At 41.9% G+C, this 23,208-nt stretch overlaps 2 protein-coding genes and 1 long non-coding RNA gene across 5 annotated transcripts; 2 read left to right on the forward strand and 1 right to left on the reverse strand.

The window, feature by feature from the left end:
• The first annotated feature begins 2,380 nt into the window (after positions 1-2,380).
• On the forward strand, positions 2,381-8,374 carry CCR6 (C-C motif chemokine receptor 6). Its single transcript, XM_053382400.1, has 3 exons — positions 2,381-2,658; positions 3,862-3,950; positions 6,408-8,374. The coding sequence occupies exons 2-3, from the start codon at positions 3,942-3,944 to the stop codon at positions 7,458-7,460; spliced, it is 1,062 nt and encodes a 353-aa protein (XP_053238375.1). The 5' UTR covers positions 2,381-2,658; positions 3,862-3,941; the 3' UTR covers positions 7,461-8,374.
• Positions 8,375-8,680: 306 nt separating this feature from the next.
• On the forward strand, positions 8,681-22,761 carry LOC128410754 (uncharacterized). The gene is made up of 4 exons (XR_008329601.1): positions 8,681-9,614; positions 17,606-17,693; positions 19,765-19,860; positions 22,651-22,761. It is a non-coding gene; the product is annotated as an uncharacterized LOC128410754 (long non-coding RNA).
• On the reverse strand, positions 10,020-21,432 carry LOC128410746 (uncharacterized). 3 transcript variants are annotated; one of them, XM_053382395.1, is made up of 9 exons: positions 21,084-21,432; positions 20,128-20,390; positions 19,458-19,673; positions 18,418-18,627; positions 16,564-16,718; positions 14,281-14,443; positions 12,833-12,952; positions 12,378-12,580; positions 10,020-11,585 (listed from the first exon to the last, which is right to left on the reverse strand). In XM_053382395.1, the coding sequence occupies exons 2-9, from the start codon at positions 20,372-20,374 to the stop codon at positions 10,404-10,406; spliced, it is 2,496 nt and encodes an 831-aa protein (XP_053238370.1). In that variant the 5' UTR covers positions 20,375-20,390; positions 21,084-21,432; the 3' UTR covers positions 10,020-10,403. The 3 variants fall into 3 exon arrangements, with proteins under 3 accessions (XP_053238370.1, XP_053238369.1, XP_053238368.1); XM_053382394.1 differs by having other exon boundaries at positions 12,833-13,036; positions 20,128-20,431; positions 21,084-21,284; XM_053382393.1 differs by having other exon boundaries at positions 12,833-13,036; positions 21,084-21,280.
• Positions 22,762-23,208: the final 447 nt, after the last annotated feature.

Below are 23,208 nucleotides of genomic sequence, written 5' to 3' on the forward strand. Positions count from 1 at the left end.
TTCAGATCCCTGTGCCAAGCCAACATTTGATCGCATCATGACTGAAGACATGAAAACTCTCTTTAAAATGCAGACATCCATATTGAAAAGGAAATCTGTGTTGATTCAGAACAGGTATCTGCCCTCATTTGAAGTGGAAAGTTGCTGAGAAGCCAGACTCACTTCTGCAGTGAAAAAAAAGCCACACTCAGCACTGTTTGTAGGCACAAACTTACCTAAGTAAGCCATGAAATAAGATGCGTAGAACACTTGTCACGTACCAAGCTGTGCATCCTTTGTGCAGAAATGCCAAACTAATCTGTATGTATAAAACTGTTTGCAATTATGCAGATTGTTAAAATAAGTTGTGTGTTTGTGATGAAGGTTAGAAGCAGGGGACAGGAAAAGCTGCTTGCACCTGGGAACCTATTTGGAGCATGCTGAGTTTCATGTGCCTGTTTTCTCTCAGCTTATCTGTTAATTTGCTTTGGTTTGTGGTAGCCAAGAGCTGACACATGGTGAGATTTGGAAAACCGCAGTAACCACACGAGCAAAGTCAATGTTCTTTTTCAAACTGAGACAGAAGAACAAAGACTACAATGTGTAGGTTTTATTTGCATGTGTAACAGACTTCCAGGCAAGGTGCTTTAGAAAATACCTTATATGTGTTTTCAGCACTTGGAAAACATCTCTCTTTTTCTGCAGATTTTAATAACTACAGCAAAACGTATCACACAGAGCAGGTAAGTCCAGCTAACTGCAAAAGGCACGATAGAAAGTTCTTCAGGTATTTTCTTGTTGCTGAATATAATGCACTGATATACATATGCAGTGCTTTTTTCTAAAAAAAAATGTTTAGGGGTACTCTCATTTTGACTCAAGAAAATCACCATTTTATAGTTCAAATCGGGAAAAATAAATACAGTAAATGGACAAAAGTACAAAGATACATAAAATGTTTAGGGGTATGCGTCCCCCCAGAAAAAAGCACTGTATATATGTCTGCTTAATGGATACCATGATAGTAATTCAGATGAAGAAATAATCAGATTTAATAATATGATTTGCTAGCATTTGCTTGTTCCACAAATTCTTAATTAAAACCTCTTTTAGACTGTAAATCTAAAATTGCTTACAAGAGCAGTAATTCTGAACACAGGGAGGTTTACTTTCAGGTAAATCTGTATAGGATTGTGCTGTAAATGCATCAAAGCAGGGAACTAACCTGAGAGGCAATGGAGATGTTAGAGGATAAACATGCAAATGAAATACTCAAACAAAGAAGCAGAGAAGCAAAATTAAGTATTTTAATCTGCCTTCACTGCAGAAGGTATCATTCTTCCTTACTAGGTTTATTTGGACCAAGCGTAGTCCACAGTAAATTGAAAGGAACTGTGGTGTAATGGCTAGTCTCTACGTCTTGGGAAGCCAGACTTAAATCCTCACTCGGCTATGAGAATCACTGGATGAACCTTCAGCCCTGTGACCCTTTTTATCCTCACATATACCATCTTGAGCTCTCTGATGGGAAGGCAGAATATAAAAGCAATGAACTAATTCTTTACCATATTTTTTAAAAAAGATTTTGTTTTACAGGAAGCTATTCATAAACGGAATAAAATAAATAAGATCAACAGTCCAGGCACTTTAACTTTGGTCCCAGGTAAATGGGTTGAAACATCTTTTAAGGTTGAAATGTGCTGTGTTTAGGACTTTGTGTTGTGTGCACAGGAAGCCACAACGCACGCATGCAACCATTCAGACATTACTGGATACACTTATTTTGTTCGACAAGGAGATTCGTCTTCATCGGCACCACTCAGCCAATACTTTTCACTTTTCACAGTAAGCTTTCTTGTGTTGCAGCTTTTGGTTTATGCTGAGTTTTTCATTCAGTTCCATGTACTTTTTACACTTTATTTTTTTTTCACGTGCAGTGACTTAAAAAAAAAGCAAGTCATTAAAAATCCCAAATCTGCATCTTCACTTATTCTATGTCATTTTTGCCCTGGTCCAGCTCTTGACACAGGACACTAGTTGTGCGTAACTGCTGATTGCCATGCATGGGGATGTGCGTTCCACAGCTGTATGGGAAGATGCATGCGGTCAGTTCCATGGGACCTGGATGAATGTTGCAGTGTCATAGACCCGTAGAAGCAGGATTGTAGAGTTGGAAGGGACCCCAGGGGTCATCTAGTCCTTCTGGTTAGCCAGATGCACTAACCCATTGCGCTACTTGAAGAATGCAATGGGGCTACATTCTCCAGCCCCTAAGCTGTGGAACTCCCTCCCCACATTATACAGCTTCCGGGGAATGCTGAAGGCACCGCTTTACCTTGGCTTTTGACACTTGACCTGTAACAACAACAACAACAATTTATTATTTGTACCCCAGCCATCTGGCTGGGTTTCCCCAACCACTCTGGGTGGCTTCCAACAAAGATTAAAAATACATTAAAATGTCACACATTAAAAACTTCCCTAAACAGGGCTGTAGGACCTTATTTGAGGGTTGTGCTTTTTGTGTTTTTAATGTTGTTCTTTAATGTTGTGACTTTCCATGGAACCTTAGGGTGAAGGGCGGGAAATAGATAACAAGAAGAAGAAGAAGAGGAGGAGGAGGAAGAAGTGAAAGCTGCTTCTGTATGTAGATCACCTTGGCTGCACTGGAGGAAAAAGGTTGGTTTAGAAACCTGTGCCCCACCCATCTACTTTCCCTTTGCTCAGATTTGCTTTCAACAACTAAAATGCAACTATATCATAATAAAGCAGCAGAAAACAAACCAATATAAAAAATAAAATCATTACTTACTTATTTATTTATTTTTTTAAAAACACCCCACTATTCATAAAGGGATTTGTGCTAAGCTGTTCACGTTCATTAAACAGTAAAAAGTCTGGATTGAATTCAACCAAATCATATTCAGACTGATTGAAATCAATGGACATGTAATCACAGCCATTGATTTCAATAGCTCTAAGTCTGACCTACTGTATTTTTCGCCCCATAGGACGCACCGCCCCATAGGACGCACCTAGTTTTTTTTTGGGGGGGGATAAATAAATAAAAATTTATTTCCCCCCCAGGCATGGGGCTGGCGCGGGGGAAGCCCGAGCTTCCCCCGACCCCAGCCCCCAGAACAGCCTGCTATCCGCAAGCCTAGGGAGCCCCGCCGGTCTCCCCAGGCTTGCGGAGAGCTGCGCGAAGCCTGGGCGCGCTCTTCAGCGCGCCCCAGGCTTTCGAATGCAGGCAGTGCTCTGGGAAGTCCTGGAGCGCAGGCAGCTCTGTGCAACCCTCGCCAGTCTCCCGAGGGTTGCGCAGAGCTTCCTGAAGCCTGGAGAGCGAGAGGGGTCAGTGCGCACCGACTCTTCTCGCTCTCCAGGCTTCAGCGAAAGCCGGTATTCGCCCCATAGGACGCACACACATTTCCCCTTCATTTTTGGAGGGGGAAAAGTGCGTCCTATAGGGCGAAAAATACGGTACAGTACTTGGATTCAGTCCTCCATGTTATTCCACATATTGAAATTCTGGGAGAACTAACATATACAGAGTCCTATGAAATCAAAGACAGCACAATAGCTAATAGGTGTACTTCAAAAAGTTCAAGGAGACACTGATCTAGACTTTGACCAGTTTCTCCATAGGGCTTATTAGAAGTGGCGTAGCATGGGTTGTCAGCGCCCGGGGCAAGGCAAGTAATTTGTGCCCCCTAACCCATGGATTTTAGCACTTGGGCAGAGAGCTGCGAGTGTGAGCGCGCCCCCCCCCCGATGTTGCGCCCGGTGCGGCCGGCCCCCCCTGCACCCCCCACGCTACGCCACTGCTTATTAGACACATACTTTTCCTGTTTCATTTTCCTAATCCACTTCCTTTCTTTGCAGAAACTTTCCGTAAATCCAACTGAACTGTCACTGCTATTGCTACAAGTCTTCTCTGGTCAAAAGAAAGACAGAGCACCATAATGAGTGGGGTATGTCTTTTTCTGCTGAACTCAGTTCTCTTCACCACAGAGGGTAAAAGAGGAAGCAATACTATGTTATCTGTACTGAAACCGGTGAGGGAGATCAAGCAGAGCTGCCTTGAACTTCAAAGCCAATTCTGTTTCTTCCTCTGAGGCTGCAACCTGTGCATACTTGGCGTGAGACTTGGGGGAATTTTAGATTGTGCACATTCATCCTGATTTGTTTGCAGGCAGATAAGAGAACACTGGCTAGAGGTTTTGTGTCAAAATCAGTGGCATCTGACACTTTCCATTGCATTTCCCCTCACTTTCCTTAATGCAAAAAGTCTGATCTGTGCAACCTGAATTTGCCTGTGTAAGCGACTGAATCTCACTTGAAAACAGTGGCAGTTTGGAAGTCCCCTTAGGCTGCAATCCTAATTCCACTTACCTAGGAGCAAGTCCCATTGAGTTAGGATTGGAATGTAATTCTCATGGAACTTGATAAACACGTATGGAACTGCACTGTAACAATGGAAATGACAGCTTTGCTCGCTCCAGTTCATTGGTCAACTTTTTTCTGGCTCCTTCTGAAATATATATACAGTGGTACCTCGGATTAAGTACTTAATTCGTTCTGGAGGTCCGTTCTTAACCTGAAACTGTTCTTAAGCTGAAGCACCACTTTAGCTAATGGGGCCTCCTGCTGCCACCGCGCTGCTGGACCCCGATTTCTGTTCTTATCCTGAAGCAAAGTTCTTAACCTGAAGCACTATTTCTGGGTTAGTGGAGTGTGTAACCTGAAGCGTATGTAACCCAAAGCGTATGTAACCCGAGGTACCACTGTATTTACCACACCTGCAGATTTGCCACATGCACTGGAGACAAATGCTGGGTGCAAGAGACCACTGGAGATTATGTTTATTTAATATTTCAAGTTTCTTGCTCCTTATCCTGTCCCTAACCAGCTCTCTGAAGCAAGTCTGTCAACTGCATATAACTCAAATTAGGTTGAAATGCCTGTCCTAACTATCCTCCGTACAGGAGTTCAGTGAAAAATATTTCACAGAGATGTCCATAATTCCTAAGCGTATTAGGTTGTAACAAACACTGCACAAACAGAATGCACAAGCTCACATAATGGATCTTTCTCTCCCCACCCTCCTCTGTACCCCCAGAAAAGCCCCTCTGGAGTTGAAGTGACTTACCAAACACAGTGGACTGTGCAATCTGGGGCTGCAATGGAAGAGGTGAATTGCCTCAAATTGGTTGGAGGTATCTTGTGCTCAAGTGGAGCAAGATTCCTCCCCACAACCAGAGGAATTCCCCAGTATTTGGTCCACAGTATTCTCCTCTGGGGAAGGGGATCCCAGGGACTGCAGGGGAAAGAAAAAATGCATTGTGTGGTCTGCCTTCCACTCATGCATCATATGGGGGTGCAACCCAATATATGAAATTCTGTTTATTCCAATACTGTATTATAGACTGCCCAGAAATAGAAATGTGTTCAGTGTTAGGGTTGCCATATTTTAAGAGGTAAAAATCCAGACACAAAAAGTTGTTGAGCTTTTTTAGGGCAATCACCCAATAGCCCCTCCACTGCCACTGACCCCCAAATCCTGTGCCAGAGCCTGGACCACAGCTACCCGTGCACAATTTCTTTTTTAAACCCAAAATCCAGGACAAATGGAAAATTCCCCCTGGATCGGCCTGTAGGACCCCCAAAAGAGGTCATGTCCGGGAATTCCTGGATGTATGGCACCCCTAAGTGTGCTAATCTAACTGCTGATTCATTTATGACTTTGTGTGAGTTTATGAAACATATTTCTCCCTCCTTCTTCTACATGCACACATCCTGTAATGTGTGAATATAAAGCTACATGAATAGGGTATGTGGGGAGATGTCTTGGTGTTTTTTTTTAGGGTGGGGGAAGGGGAACTGGGCTGTAAGACCGTTACTGTGTGGGAAAGTTTTGAGACCAAACTGTGTGATTACATTTAACTATATTTGTGGTAACTTATTTTGCTGTGGCTATGTGGGATATCGTGATTTTATGAGATTTGCTGAATCCAATCAGAAGTTAAGCAGTGTTATAACACAATTGACAACATTCCGAACGACAAGCTTGCCAGCCCAGGTTCTCTGCTAGAATAGATGGAGTGAGGGAGTGTGTTGAGCCTCGTACAGGAAGTTTTTTTGGGTCATAGTTTGAGACAGACATGTGTGCCATTCTATGTACCTTGCTCTCTCCAGAACAAAGAAATTCTGCCCCTGCCCCAATTTTGGTGATTCTCCATTCCCACTACAGCACATCCTCCCCCCTGCTATATTCCAGGCATTTCCTATTTAGCATGGATTTTCCCCTGCCTCATAATGTAGATTTAAGAACCAGACAAATGAAGACCAAATGTTTTTACCAAATGTTTTCCTTACCTAAACCAGAGCTTGCCGAAATGTGAGTTTAACGGAATCCATTGTCCTTTCAGGAAGAATCAACCATCGCAGATTATTCTGATTTGTATGCTGAGATTGCAATGCCATGTGACAAGGATGAAGTCAGAAACTTCACAAAAGCCTTTCTTCCCATTGCTTACTCCCTGATCTGTGTCCTGGGGTTCGTGGGAAATATGTTTGTAGTGATAACATTTGTTTTATATAAGAGGTCTGATTCTATAACTGATGTCTGCCTCTGCAATATGGCTATTGTGGACATATTGTTTGTTCTCACTCTTCCTTTCTGGGCAGTGAACTACGCTCTGGACAACTGGATTTTTGGGGATTTCCTCTGCAAGCTCACCAAAGGTATCTATGCCATTAACTTCAACTGTGGCATGTTGCTCTTGGCCTGCATAAGCATAGACAGGTATGTTGCCATTGTGCAGGCCATAAAGTCATTTAAGCTTCGGGCAAGGTGTCTAGCCCACAGCAAAGTGATCTGTTTGGCTGTCTGGGTCTCCTCTATGTTAATCTCAAGTGCTACTTTCATGTTCAGTGAAAGCTACGCACTTCCAGGCAATGCAACCACATACATTTGTGATCACAAATCCAGTGCAAAATCCAATGTACAACTGAAATTGCTGATATTAAGTTTCCAGCTTTTATTTGGATTTTTTGTCCCTCTGTTGTTCATGGTTTTTTGCTACACCTTCATTGTCAGAACCTTAGTGCAGGCTCAGAACTCCAAAAGAAGCAAAGCTATACGTGTGATTATCTCTATCGTAGTTGTTTTTCTGCTGTGCCAAGTTCCCTACAATATGGTTCTCCTGGTGACGGCAGAATCTATGGGGAAACTGGACAAAGCTTGCCAGAGTGAAAAGCAATTGGCTTACGCAAAATACGTAACGGAAACTCTGGCTTTCCTGCACTGTGGTATGAACCCTGTGCTCTATGCATTCATTGGTGTGAAGTTCAGGAACTACTTTGTGAAAATAATTACAAGCCTATACTGTGTGAGACATATGAACTGTGGAACTACCCCTGGTTCAAAGGTAAGTTCCGATACTGTCCACTCCAGACAGACAAGTGAAGTTTGTGAATGACATAATGGATTATTGTGTATACAACATGGTTACCCTCGGGTAGAATCATTATTCAGGCCTCACACAGATATGCTGGCTTCTTTATACTGTTCAAATCAGCTCATTTAATACATCATGCCCGTATAAGCTTCTGCCACAGAAAACTGGTCAGTTTCAAAGGTAGCTAATAGCTCTTTACACATTTCAAATAAAGCCAGTCTCTCTGTTCCCATAGCGGGACCAGGTTTCCGGGTGTTTGCATGCGTACCTCTTCTCTTCAGACATACCAGAAAAACACAAGGTTGCCATCTTCTGGAAATGCAGGGACTCGTTTCTTCCTTTAATGGGTGCAGCTGGCTCCTGTGTTTGTTTTGTTATAGTTCCACTTCAGCTATTGATATTATAAGAATTATCAAAAGTGTACTGTTATGCTTTGCTTTCTTGAATTGGCTAAGTTGTTAGCAATGGCACCTGTTGACCACTGGGAATAGGCTTTTCTTTTGCTGATTGAAATAGGCGTGGTTCCCCTCTCTGGCCCGTAAAAGGGTTTTAGAATTATAATTTGTATTAATTTTATCATATGTAGTCAAAAATGCAAAAACGAAGGGTAATGAGGGGACAAAAGATAAAGGACCCATTTGAGAAGGTATAGGAAGTTTTTTTTATTGCTTAGTCAAGTGTAAACGACAATGACTGCCCTCCATCCCTGATATACCAGACTATAGACATTGGGAGTTATTTTCTCTCTTTGTCTTGAAACCTTGTAAAGAAAAACGCTGTAAATGAACTTTAAAGGAGAAAATGTTTAAGATTATCAGTATATATAGTCACTGAGGTGCCTTAGACCTGTTAATACTGTTCCTTTGCGCCTGTTTTGTTATGCTTGATTTTCAATTTGTATTTTCAAAAAAGTTGAATAAAGAAATAAATGATAAAAACAAGGTGAAGGTACATCATTTTTAAAGTTTTATCTGATGAATTGATACCTTCACATCAGGGCCGCCTTAAGCATATCCGGTGCTGTGGTGCAAAGATCCCTCTGGCGCACCCCCCCTGCAACTCCATAACAAGGGAGGGGGCAGTGGAAAATGTCCTCTGCCTCCCCCAAGGCCCTGATCCCAGGCGTGGCGGCGGCGATCAAGCAAGAAAACGTGCTGACAGGCATGGTCTCCAGCGTTGGGGCACCCGAGAAGGCAGCCCGGGAAGGCTGCACACTGCCTTTTGCCAGGAAGCAGGAGGACGACAAGGACCCCATCTTTAGCAGATGGAGAGGCTTGGGAAGGAAGCTGCACACCCACAGTCACTTACAGACTCACTGTTAAGACTGTGTTCATGGAAGACAATCTTACTCAGCCGCGAGTGATCACCAAAGAAGGAGTTCTAGTTTCACTGTTGGGAGGCAGTATGCCGCTGAATATCAGTTACTGGGAATCACAAGGGGGGAGAATGCAGTTTCATTCAGGTAAGGCTAGCCTATTTCCCATAGGCATCTCATTGGCCACTGTGGGAACAGGATCCTGGACCCAACAGGCTTGCGGCCTGATACAGTAGGGCTCTTTGTTGTTAAATGCAGATTATATCTTTAAGGGAGTGCGGCGTTTGCCCATTCATTTAGGAAATGTTTGAACAGGTGGGAAAGATAGGGTTAAAAATATAGACCAATAGGAAAGCCGGAGGCGGAGCCTACCTATGTATAAAAGGGCTTAGTCCAAGGTTTGAGTTAGTTGTTGTTGTTGGGAGCTGTTGGTGGGTAGTTGGTTGGTTTTAGTGGGTTGGCTGGTTGGGAAAGGCAGTTGGAGAAGCAGTTGGTAGGCAGTTGGTAATAGAGAGACAGTTAGGGCAGTGGGTTCTTGAGTGAGGGGAGGTAGAAGAGATGAGAGAGGAAAATAAGACTAAGAAAGTAAAGAGTAACAACGTTTGCAATGCCGTAAAAGTTTGTTTGTGACTGAAATAAAACACACTCTTCTCTATTAATTGAGAACCTGACTGAGGCTGAAGTGATTTTACTGGGGAGGACCTGGTTGGTGGCAGCGGATTAGTGGTGTACGGGTCAATAGTCCGTGAGACGACCGGGGGCTCCGTACGAACGCCACAGGGAGGAATAAACAACTACCGCTCACATTATCCTTAATCATTAGCCATTACTGGGTGGGGCTGATGGTAGTTGAAGTCCAGGTAATCCATTTATTTAGCATTCCTCATAATTTGCCTGCACAAAACTTACATGGTTGTTAGAATATGTCCTTATATAGGGCATTCATTCTGATATGTTTACAGGGCAGTTGGACAGCAACAAACTTTCATCCTCATTTGCTTGTGGGGTGTTTACATGCTGCCCCATTAATCATTCAGCAGCAGCATCCCAAAACAATGAGATAGGTTGCAGGAACTACAAGTAAGTAATGGTGCCCTCCAGGCTAATGAGTGGACACAGAGACATGCTTGCTCTCTGCTTGATCCAAAGCTGCAACTAATAGAGAAGCAAGATCTTCTGGGGGTTCATGCTGCAAGGTTATGCTCAGGTTGTATATATGCAGAAATAAAGACATGGTATCAAGCCAATCCAGCTAAAGAAAAGAAAATTGAGGAGCTTTATTTTATTTTTAAAAAGCAATTGTCAAAAACTTTTCAACCACACTAGAAATCCAGTCAATTACAAATTGTTTCTACATCCAAATTACAAAAATAATATACAGCTGAAAGAAGTGCTTTTTAGTAAATGGTATTTTGTGAATACTACTCAGACATCAAGCAAGGGTACTATGTAATGTACCCTTGATGGGCCAGACAGACAGATTTGTAACTGATCCAGTATCGTTAACATTGCTGCTGCACTCTGATCATTTCTGTTGTGGTGCTTGTTCACCATCATCATCATCACTGGCAGATGCCATACCCTCTTCTTTTCCATGGGAAGTCGAAGGCATTTGCTGTGCCTGTATTGCATGTGTTGAAGTTTCACTTCTAAAGGGGGTTTTTATTGGTCTCGAATTGGCTGGGCTCTTCATCACCTTCAGAGTTCTCTAGGAAAGCCATTCCTCTTACCAGGGGAGGGTATCCTGTCGGATGTGTAGATCCTGAACTCTTGGCATCAGCTCTGCTCTCAGGGTGCTCTCCTTTACCCTCAGGTTGGTCATCTGCAAAAGACACTCTGCGCTCTGTTGGTCTGAAAGATCCCAAAGTTTCTGCATCCGATATGGATAGCACTTGCCTTGGCCTCAAGTCAGCTAAGCTCCCAGGATGTGCACCTTCAGCATCATCATAGTCATCTGCAAAAGCCACTCTGCGCTCTGCTTGTTTGAATGATCCCGAAGTTTCTGCATCTGATACTGGTATCTCCTGCACTGGCCTCGTATCAGCTCTGCCCTCAAGATGCTCTCCTTCGTCATCATAATGGTCATCTGCGAAAGCCACTCTGCGCTCGGCTGGTTTTGTAGATTCTGGAGTTTCTGCATCTGATACGGTTAGCACCTGTACTGGCCTCAAGTTAGTTACACTACCAAAGTGCACATCTTCGTCGTCATAATGGTCATCTGCAAAAGCCACTTTGCGCTCTCCTGACATTTCTTCATCTGATGTGGGCAGCACCCATACCAGTTTCGGCTTCAGCTCTTTTGTGGTATCAAATTTCTCTTCTTCTTCTTCACCATCATATTCATTGACGAAAGCCACTACATCTTCTCTTTTATGGGGAATGCGTTCCAACTGTTTTGTAGATTCAAAAGTTTCTGCATCTGACATGGTTAGTTCCTTATTTGGCCTCAAATCAATTTCACTTACAAATTTCTCTTCCTCATCAGCCTCATACGTGTTTAGAAAAGCCAACACATCTTCTTTTTTGTAGGAAATGTATTCTGGATGTTTTATCAATCCACTTTCACTTTTAAATGATGTTTCTGGTGTGCTTAGCTCTTGCATTGGCATCAAATCTGTTTTTCTTTCAACCTGTTCTTGTGAGTCAATCTCCAATGTCCCAGCGGAAGATTTTGGTTCTGCTTTTGTCAAAGGCCCTGTTGCATCTGACTTCATTATGCTTTTTAACGATTTCACACTGAATGATTTAATACTACCGGCAAATCTTTTTGAATGATAAGATTGAGTTTCATCACCAGCATAAAGTGTTTTTGTGTAGGAGGAAGTTAGACTCTGAAAGAAAAGAAATACAGTAAAATTATTATAGGGACTTAATTTTTTATTAATATTTTCTTTTTTCTAATGAGAATTTGTTAGAGGGACTTGATAGGATGAAGAATCTGATGCAAACAATATATGATCTTAAGAACTGTCTCTGTCTTCATATACCCTGTCCCAAGGGTCATCACTGTTCTTAGAAATTAAGAAAGCTTCATCAAATTATATTGAAATCTAAACATCTGCCTATTAAATAACAAAATCCACAGAATCTTAATGGTGACTCAAAGCTCTTCCCACAAGAAATCGATAACCAAAACTATTTCAGGAGCATATTCTCTGGGTCAAAACTGAATCCCAACAAAATAAGTCACATTGGGTTGGTGGTTCTCTTTTTTTCTATAAGCAATTTTTATTAAAAGGTTTCAACATAATATACAATAAATGTCAAGCAAATCTAAAGAAGAGAAATAAGAAAGAGATCAGAAATTCCCTGTCAGAGCTGACAATGACTATATTTCAGTGCCAAGTCAAAATCTGGCTTTTTTTACTCAGTAATCTGGGCCACAGTGAGGGTCACAGTCATAGTCACGCGGTGTTTGGCGTGCTTGTGTTGTTTGTTGGTGTTGAATAATATTAATTTCTGTAGCACTTTTAAATTAGTGCTAAAAAAAAAATCAAACCTACACCAAGGGAAACTGCACAGCCAGGATCACCCACACTTTTGCCCTGTACAGATGGTACAAAATTCTGTGGCAAAGCCAGATTCTACTTGTTTAGAACAGAGTGTAGAATAATGGTATTTACCCCTAACGAAGGAGTGGGTGATTGCCAAGGAACTATGGTGTTTGTTATCACACATACAGAAGCATTAAGATAGTTTTTCGATGACTGTGTTGTTTCTCTTTGCAGCCATGGAATGAAAGCAAGGATGCTAGCTGCAGCAATATTGCAAATTCCAGTTACTACAAAGCCAATATTGTAGTTGCCGAGCAAGTCATACATTGCACCTGCAATAAAAATAGGCGGGTTAATTTTCCAGACTTAATTTCTCAAAGAATAATTATTTCAACTGTTCCTGTAAAACCTTGCATTATAATGACAAACCAAAAGAGATTTTAAAAATTCTTCCTACTTTCCGGGGCCACATCCCAAACACAGGCAGCATAGTAAAGAGACTGCTAAATAACTGTAAGGTGGGGAGTGGGAGTGGTAGGAACTAACTGCCTCATAAAATAACAGATTTGCATTGGTTGATTTACCTGCAAAGGGTGCACCAAAACAACTGCTTGCATTGACAACCATGAGAAATCCCCATGCAACTGGCATTTTCTCGGGTCCCATCAAATCAAATGTAAGGACAGGTAAGAGAACATAGTTTCCTGCATCAACAAATCCCAAAACAGAGCAAGCTGCTATTAGGGAGGGAAAGTTTGTACAGTGAGGAATGATAAAATATACCACACCTGGAAAACAAAACAAAAAACTACATTGAAGGATATTTTATTACAGACAAACATGTTTACTGATTCATTAAAACATGACAATACAGTAACGTTACAGCCTTAAAAGTCCACTATCCAGCCATTATGAAAGCTCAGTGCTCCATACTCAACAAATTTCTGTTTCTTAAACAGCTTCCCATCTCTGAAGGTGCTACGTAGTAAATCACTGCTGATACACTGGAGGTTTTTTAGCAGAGGTTGGATGGTCTTCTGTCGTGGATTCTTTAGTTGAGATTCCAGCATTGCAAGAGGTTGGACTAGAATATCTATGATTCGATGATTGCTTAAACTTAGGAGAATTTCATAAGCAGATGGGCAGGGAATCAAAAGTCTATTGGGTTAACACTAACCATTTTCTAAACTACACATTTGAATCTCAGATTACCTCAACAACTGCATTGTTATTTCTAGGCTTTTTTCAGAACACTTCCAAAATAAATTAATCCTATCGAGGGCTTTTTACTCTCTTTACTGGGCCAGTGTTTTTTTGGGTAGGATACATAAACAATATCATTGGTTGACTCGTTAATGGGCATATTTCAAATGATGGTGGAACCCATTTGACTCTTTTAACTGGTCACAAATCTTCTTAAATAGTTGGGGGGAGACTACATTTGCATACACAAGGTATGTATACTTCAGCATTAATCTTAAAAACAAATACTAGTTAGTTGTTGCTGATAATTCTTTATTTATTGAGCCATTAAAGGGCAAGTATCCAATGAAAAATGATCAGTCTAGTGCTTGTCCTAGGTATATAGAGGCCCTATAATTCTTATGATTGGCCTAGTGTATTGCTTGGGATGACTTTTCCATCTACCAAATTCCATACATGCCGATAATTACGAAGAAATGGAACATCCATTCCACTGAGCCCACCCCTAACTAGCTGACACTTGGCAGGGATAAGAGAATGGAGTGGGTCCATTTTTGACCACATTTTCAACTTTTACAAAAAGGCTTTGCACACCCTGACCAGAGAGAGAAAACACATATGCAACACGCCATTCAGCTATGGAGACAGAGGTAGAGTTCTGATTACACAGGCCTGGCTGGATCAAGTAGCAGAACTTCATTTATTTCAGTCACAGTCCTAATCGGCAATTGTGCTCACCATGGGAGTAGTTTTTCTAATATTGACTAGTCTCTTAAAAGCTTCACACTATTCCAACAAAATCAAATGAATGCTTATGCGGAATACTTGCCAACGGACAATATGGACACTTGGTTAAGATACAGCCGATCGATTCGTTCAATATCACAGAGTTTTCCAAATAGAAGAGAGCTAACCATGCTGCTCACTCCAATTGCTACCATAATGTAGGATGCTTTCTCCAGTGGAATGCCCAGGTCACCAGCAAGTTTAATCTGCAAAATGAGGCCACTGAGTTTATATTCACCTCTCTATGCATTTGTCATAAATACAATGTATATTTAGGCAACTGAGTGCTGATTACAACTGAGCAATCCAGGTCCTTCAGTGTTACAGCGGTTCCTTGTGTAAGTCGGAGTGTTTGAACGCACACTGCCGGGAGTTGGCAAAACATACATTAATGCAATTGAGAATCTGCCAGGAAGCATCAAACCTCCTAATTATTCTTCTTTCTTCTTCTCCTTGCCCTCTCCCTCTTGCCTTCTCCCTCTTCTGTGGAGTCTGTGGACAGCTGCAAAGTATAGAACTGAGGCAATGACATCATTGATTTGCCATAATAAAGGGATGTGATAATTTGCATCTGACAGGTTCTTCATATAAAATAATTTGGTAGCCATCTTTAAGCCTTTCTGCAGAGTAAACAATGAAGGAAAGTGCAAATGGTCTCAAAAGGAACAGCTAAAGGTCCCTTTCTCAAGCTTATTTATCTATTGCATCCCTTCTTCTCAAGGAACCAAAGGTGGAGTACGTGGCTCTCCTCTTCCTCATTTATTCCCCTACCTATGAGGTAGGTTAGGGTGAGAGGCAGTGACCGCTGCCCCAAGGTCACTCAGCGTGCTTCATGGCCAAGTGGGGATTTGTACCCTAGTGTGAGGGACTGGGCTGAGGAGGAGGAGTGGTGGCCCTTCCAGGGAGGAGGAAGTGGAAGACAGTATAGATTGACAACAGGGGTTTGTGGGAGGTTGCAGCTCAGAGGCAGATGAAGGGAAAAGCTGGGAAATCATGGGAGAGCCGGAGCAACACCTGTTCTCATTAGAAAGCATTCCAGACCTTCCATCTTCCAGAACCCATCAAGCCTTAAAAGTAGGAGAGGAAAGAGTTTGAAGACAGAGGGCATGTAGCAGCACCCACAGAAGAAACGATGAGAATGACAAATGAGGAAGCGGGAAAAGTGGTGTGTGTGTGTGTGTGTGTGTGTGTGTGTGTGTGTGTGTGTGTGTGAAGATTCACTCAGGACAACACCATTACCCAAGAGACTGGGTTCTACAGCCTCTCTCTGTAAATAAAAAAAGACTGTAAGAAACGTATTCTTGTCTTTATACTTTCCTGGGCAACCAACCGGGAGCTGCTGACAGCCTCCTGACACCTGGTCTCGTAGTTGTTAGTCTAACACCCTGATCGCTATACCACACTGTTCTTGTTAGGTGAGTCCGCCCTGCCCACCCCCACCAATGATTTATTTGAAGTCTATTTACACCCTACACCTTCAGCACTGTAGTGTTCCCAGGCCAGCATAAAAGTTGAATGTAAAAATAAGTAAGCAACAACAAAATCTGTGCCTACAAAGTGTCATCAGATCTATGGTAATTATAGCAGATCAACCTTTGCCACCCTTCCCCGGGGTTATTTAAGATAAAAACAATAAAAAATTATCCTTTTTGGTGCACTGATCTAAGATCACAAATATCTCCTATTCTCAAAATGAAGACAACCAAGGACTTCACTTTTCTGTACCAGCTTTGTGTAAGTCATTTTTTCTCAGCCACCACTGACCATCTGTAAAATGTGGATAGAGTGCACAGTTGTAAAAGCACAAATTATAATGACAAGAAATTTCATATCTGGCATATAAATAAGGTTACATATTACCACAATACAGCTGTACCTCGGAAGTTGAATGGAATCCGTTCCAGAAGTCTGTTTGACTTACGAAACGTTCAACTTCCAAAGCACGGCTTCTGATTGGCTGCAGGACGCTCCGGTAGCCAATGAGAAGCTGCAAAAGCCCCTTTGCATGTTCAGCTTCCCAAAGAATGTTCAAAAATGGGAAGATTCATTTCCAGTTTTCGATTGTTCAGGAGCCGAAACGTATGAGTTCCGGGGCGTTCGAGAACCGAAGTACAACCTGTACTTGCTCACACTTTTAAAATTATCCAAACACTTACTGGGTTTTGTTCCCAAGGAAGATACTTATTTAGAAGAATTTTATTATGAAACATTTGATTCTATATTGAATGTTGTTGCATTGTAATCATATATAAAATTACATATAAAATACAGCAGAAAAGAAGCATACTTCTTTCGCATGAAAACAAGTGTACAAACTAGTTCTTACCATATGCACAAATGGTATGAAGAATCCAAATTTGGCTAATCCAAGAGAACAGACCCAAACCTCAAAGATACGATCTTTCCACAAACTTAAATCAACAATAAAACCTCTTAGTGGGGAGGTTTTAAACTTTTCGACTACACTTGGATGAGCTCTATCTTTAAAAAACACAGAATTGAAACAAATTATTATTTGCATAATAATATTTACAAAATACCATGTCTAATAAGGATGAGGGCCCACCATCAAGAAGCAGTAAAGATGAGAAGATGTGTTTTAAACCCTAAGCACATATATGAGGTTTCAATTGCTTAATAAACAAAAGGTAAAAGATATTCCTAACTAGTCTGCTATGTCTGCATAAGTGGTACTCTGACCTTGCCCTTAAATTTAGGAAGCTTGCTACAATAGAATTAAAATGCTCATATCTCACTAAAATTTCACAAAACAAGATGGAAATCTTCTACTTCCCCCACTGGCACCAAACCCTTTATCAACTGAATCCTGGGGAAAGAGGGGCTTCAGTTGTGGGATACTGGCCTAGTTTCAGACACTGCATGACCTGGGAGTCCTGATCATGCTACTCTACTCAGCCCCTTGAATACAGCTTTCTTTCAGCCAGAATTCAGTTCCGACACCTCTCAGGTGGGTGCCATTGGCATTCTAAGAGAATGAGGGAGGTGTTCACGGTGAGTTCTGGCACCTCTTTTTCTAGAATAGCAGCCCTGTCCTTGAAGTTAACTGAAGACAAATTTCTCATGTATTTTTCAAGTTCCTGTTCCCCACTCTGTAGTGTCTAGTTCAACTGACTCCATGACCTAATGTTGTTATAATGTGCATTCCCTGCTCTATTTCACATCACTGATGGCTGGCAAGGAATCATACACTATAATGGTATCAGGATGTGGGAGAAATTAGAATTTCTTAGATATCTAATGGAATAAATCAGATATTGTTGGTGGGGGAAGGGGGACATGCGCACATCCTTTTCAGCTGCAGCCCTATATTCTGGTTCTAACTCAGTAATTACTTCTGCATCTTACAGATGATTCTGAGTCAATGCAAGTTATGCATTCTTAACATGAAAATGAGAAAGGAGCCATGGAAAGTCATTTGCCAGGTGGGGTGATCAGGTAGGATACAAGACTGAACAGTGAAATGCAAGAAGCAATTTCAGCATGTGCAGCTTTCCTTACTCTTTATTCAGGAGTGGCAAACCATACTTTCCAAAATCTCATTTTCTTCTGTGGGGAACCTTTGGCCCTCCAGATGTTGCTGAACTCCCATCACCCCTGATCAGTTGCCATGTTTGCAGAGGCTCTTGGAAGTCGTAGTGCAGAAACATCTAGAGAGGCAAAGCTTCCCCGCAGCTGCTTTAAAAGGTTTGAGTCTGTCTGGACATTAAGATCTGCCTTGGAAGGCCTGCTTGCAAGCCCACCAGTGAGACTGATTCAGCTGCCGGGCAAAAGAGACAAAATATTTTCTGTGATGACTGCCAAATTATAACTCCCTCCTCACAGAGGTATGGATGACCCTGACTTCCAATTTTTAAGCAGGGTTTCAATACTTATTTATTTAGGACCACCTTTTCTTAATTATGGCCATCCTTCAAAGCAGGGCTGGGGAAGCTTTGGCTCTCCAGCTGGACTCCGATTCCCATCAGCCCCAGCCAGCACAGCTAATGGTTAGTGATTATGGGAGTTGTAGTCCAGCAACATCTGGAAGGCCATAGACTCCTTGTTCCTGTCTTCCTGACACATCTAGTTGGCCTGTTGCAAATGAAAACATATCTGCAACCGGAATATAACAAAGGCAAGAAGAAGAAAAACTAACTAAGACGACTAAAACATTACATACGTTTTTGAAGAGGTTGGTATGCAAATCCCGCAATGATGCATATTATTAGAATTCCACTGTATACACGTAGACTACGTCTCCATCCAAGTGTCTGAATTAAGTACTCGTGAAGTTTATTCTGCACAAAAGTTCCTGCGCACCCTCCTGCCATCACTATTCCAGTCGCAAATGAGCGCTTTTTAGTAAAGTAAAGGCTGACCATTATCAGGCCTACAAAAAACAAATGGCAAAAGTTACTAAGGTTTTCCTGCCCTATCAAAGTCTGTGCAAAACAAGTTTTGGTAAAACAGTGTCATGCATGACTGAAAGTACAAGTGCAGCTACAATTTTGTCAGTACTACCATGTCTGCAGGGGGAGCCACCTAGTGGATGCGATGTGTCGTGCCTTTTCTTTTAGTTAAGAAATATCAGTGTGGAACAGTGGTTAAACAAGAGGCCATCAACTCTCTGGGGCCCATGAGCATATTTAGAAACTTGAAGAAATGCCATAGGAGGCCATTCCCCATATCCACACAACACCTACACCCCATATGACAGTGTGGTGCAGTGGGTAGATGAAGTGTCACAACTCACAAGCATTTTGGGTCTATGGGCACCTTCAGAAACCTGAAGAACTGTCATGGAGGACACCCCCACCCACTGCAAACCCCTCACACTCTTCACACCTCAACCCCATAACACTCCACCCTGCTGTGACTTCCACATCACAGTGCCCAACACTGAAATTTTACCTCACAACACACTGTCCTAAGCTGAAACACACACCCTCTACACACAGGACATTGCACACCTGAACAGATATATATGCTTCAAATAAATAAATGGTAGTCTATACTAGGTACAGTATGTGCTATTTTGAAGTACCCAGCCTGTCAAAATGACCAGATAAATTTAGTGGTTATAATGAAAAATATGAGGCCTGTATTATGGAGTGACTTTTTTCTTCACGGACACACAGCAAACTTTTCAGAACAAAGAATGCAACTGGCTATTTTATTGTGATTCAGGTTGCTTGACTGATTTTTTTTTTTAAGTGTTACCTGGAGTGGTGCCCAGGCTTGATCCCACGCCAACAATGATTCCTTGAGTGAAAAATAGTAAACGCAAATCATAGGTATAGGAAGAACACATTAGACCAATCATGACAACCATTGCTCCAATTATTGCCACTTTGATGGCTCCATATTTCACCAGAAGTTTTCCAGATACAGGACCAAATATCATAATGAAAGCATAGCTGATGGATCCGATCCAGGCTAAAAAAGGACAAACAGCTGTAATTAAATGAAGGGAAATGCACACATGCCACGTACGATATAGTAAAACTGATTGCCATACGCTTCACAGGTATGAAATACTATAACCCTTGAGGTCTATGAAAATGCGGCAACATATACAAGCCACATTGTTTTGTTATTTCAACACATCAACAAGATGCAACAGGTAATATTAACTCCCTCTTTATGTTTTGTATTAACCCTTAAGGTTGTAGTCAATGTAGCACTAAGGTGAATGTTCTGTCAGCAGAAAGATTTCTCCTTGCGCAAGATAACACCCCCTCCCGAACACCCACTAGAGTAGACCTTTTGAAATCCACAGTTGGTTAATGTTTGCTTATTTCAGTGGGTCTACTCTGTGTAAAACTTAGTTGAACACTACCCATTATATCATACTTAATCCAACCGTATATAACATGTGACGATGACCTACCTATCTGTGAGTTGCTTGCCTTGAAGGTTGTAAGAAGGGGCATCATATAAACGCCAAAAGCACTGTGGAAGCCACTGATAAACAAGGAATGGATGGCTGCTGCCAACACCACAACCCAGCCCCAGCCCCCATCAGGAGGGGGGTGTACAAAAGAAGCATCTGCATTGATCTCAGCCAGAGTTCTCTGTCGCCTCAAGCCATGTCTAACAAACAGTACCACAGACTGAAATCTCTGCAATATGCTCATGATGGAAAACAGAGACCTGTAATTTGGGGGGGGGGGAGTAAATGGATGTCTGTTAGCCTGCAAAACATGAAAAGGGTTCTTAATATATATATATATAATCTAAAAATCTCATTATTGATGCACAAAGACCTGCTTTGCAAACAAAGTTGAACTGGTTGTAATCCACAGAAGAACTCACTTATTGATGATTAATTTTATAAAAACCTGCAAGTAACTGTTGATCATGTTGATTTTTTAAAAAATACAGAGCATTAAGGGAATCTTTAAGTACACACTTCTAATTTGCTGCAAGATCCATCTTTCCACTTAATTTGGTGCATGCACTGTTTTTTAACATGATAAAACCCACCTCTGGGGCTTTTTGGGTTGTGGGGAGGTAAACAATGAGGTGGGGCTTTTATTGAGCCTATAAGTATTATTCCCTGTTTAATTTCTGTATTGCCTTTTCCTCTTATAAGCATAATAATAATAATAATAATAATCCCTCAACTGTTTAAATATGAGGAAAGTTAAGGCTTTATGTTCACCATACCGTTCCCAATTAACACTGCTAGACTATAACTCCAGTCATCCCAGGCCATTTGGCCATGCTGGTGCGGGCTACAATCCAGTAATGTCTGGAGGGCCACAGGTTACACATTCGATTCCTCAAATTGTTCTTGCCGCTATCAACCACGGATGTTCCTGTTTATACTCTTCTGACCAATACCTTCTATGGACGGAGCTAAACGGGAGCGGACACCGCACCGCGATTTCGCGAAAGGTGGGAGAAAGTTAGTTGATCTCTCATCCAACATTCGTCCCTTTCCTTTCTACTTCACTGTTAGCATCCCAGCAGCCGAAGGGAGCCTAGGCCCCGCCTCCATTCCAAAGCGGGGGCGGGGACAATGGGCATGTGGCCGAACACACACACACACACGGGGCGGGGCTGCTTTCTAGGTTGCCAGAGACAGAAGGACGAGAAGCACAGTTCCACTCCAAGCTTCCAACACTCGAGGCTTTTGTCAACCGCGTTCAAGTTTTATTGCCATCAAGTGGCACCTAAATCTTCCGAAATAAGAAGGCAAGTGCGTCGTCAAGGGAAGCATATAAAGTGCGCCTTCCTTCAATGCAGCGCTACTTCTTGTGGGAATGTTTTGAGACCACTTAACTGGTATTATGGTATTAACTAGTATTATATGGGACGTGGGTGGCGCTGTGGGTTAAACCACAGAGCCTAGGACTTGCCGATCAGAAGGTCGGTGGTTTGAATCCCCGTGATGAGGTGAACTCCCATTGCTCTGTCCCTGCTCCTGCCAACCTAGCAGTTCGATAAATAGGTACCGCTCTGGCGGGAAGGTAAACGGCGTTTCCGTGTGCTGCTCTGGTTCGCCAGAAACGGCTTAGTCATGAGCGCCGCAACCCCAGAGTTGGTCATGACTGGACTTAATGGTCAGGGGTCTCTTTACCTTTAACTGGTATTATTACGCTTGGCGCAACTTGAGCGTTTTATAAGGTTCCGGTTTGTCTTTCTTTTTTTCTTTCTTTCTGCAATAACTGCAGCAATGGTTGTCATGTTTTGTCTAATGGGTTCTTCCTATTCCTATGATTTGCGTTTACTACTATTAAATTATGGCAGCAACACCCGAAGGAGCACAAATCCCCTGTCCAGCCTTGAATATACATACAGCACTCGTTACTTTCTGCCAGGACTGTGTTGAAGTTCCAGCAGAAAGAAAGAAAAAACGAAAGACAAACCAGAACCTTATAAAAGGAGGGTGCGCAGGAACTTTTGTGCAGAATAAACTTCACGAGTACTTAATTCAAACACTTGGATGGAGACGTAGTCTACGTGTATACAGTCGAATTCTCACTTTCCCTCCCTAATAGCAGCTTGCTCTGTTTTGGGATTTGTTGATGCAGGAAACTATGTTCTCTTACCTGTCCTTACATTTGATTTGATGGGACCCGAGAAAATGCCAGTTGCATGGGGATTTCTTATGGTTGTCAATGCAAGCAGTTGTTTTGGTGCACCCTTTGCAGGTAAATCAACCAATGCAAATCTGTTATTTTATTAGGCAGTTAGTTCCTACCACTTCCACTCCCCACCTTACAGTTATTTAGCAGTCTCTTTACTATGCTGCCTGTGTTTGGGATGTGGCCCCGGAAAATAGGAAGAATTTTTAAAATCTCTTTTGGTTTGTCATTATAATGCAAGGTTTTACAGGAACAGCTGAAATAAAGTTATTCTTTGAGAAATTAAGTCTGGAAAATTAATCTGCATATTTTTATTGCAGGTGCAATGTATGACTTGCTCGGCAACAACAATATTGGTTTTCTAGTAACTGGAATTTGCAATATTGCTGCAGCTAGCATCCTTGCTTTCATTCCATGGCTGCAAAGAGAAACAACACAGAAACATAATTTAAAAGTGAAAGTGGATTGATAAAACATCCAGAATACATTTCCTACAAAAAAGAAGATGTGTTGGCTTTTCTAAACACATATGAGGCTCATGAGGAAGAGAAATTTGTAAGTGAAATTGATCTGAGGCCAAAAAAAGAACTAACCATGTCAGATGCAGAAACTTTTGAATCTACAAGTCAGAACGCATTCCCCATAAAAGAGAAGATGTAGTGGCTTTCATCAATGAATATGATGGTGAAGAAGAAGAAGAGAAACTTGATACCACAAAAGAGCTGAAGCTGAAGCTGACGTGGGTGTCGCCCATATCAGATGCAGAAATATCAGGAGAGCACAAAGTGGCTTCTGCAGATGACCATTATGATGATGAACATGTGCATTTTGGTAGTTTAACTAACTTGAGGCCAGTGCAGGTGCTAACCATATCAGAT

The sequence above is a fragment of the Podarcis raffonei genome, chromosome 3 (assembly GCF_027172205.1).
Source record: "Podarcis raffonei isolate rPodRaf1 chromosome 3, rPodRaf1.pri, whole genome shotgun sequence".
Taxonomy (NCBI): Eukaryota; Metazoa; Chordata; class Lepidosauria; order Squamata; family Lacertidae; genus Podarcis; species Podarcis raffonei.

What these genes read in the sequence shown, in the direction of transcription:
- LOC128410746 (XM_053382394.1), bottom strand. Translation starts at nt 20,374, where the DNA reads ATGAGCATATTGCAGAGATTTCAGTCTGTGGTACTGTTTGTTAGACAT. An exon ending in GGCAAGCAACTCACAGATAG is followed by an intron (nt 19,674 to 20,127) that starts GTAGGTCATCGT and finishes GTCCTTTTTTAG; the next exon opens with CCTGGATCGGATCCATCAGC. An exon ending in ATACCAACCTCTTCAAAAAC is followed by an intron (nt 16,719 to 18,417) that starts GTATGTAATGTT and finishes TGTTTTTTAAAG; the next exon opens with ATAGAGCTCATCCAAGTGTA.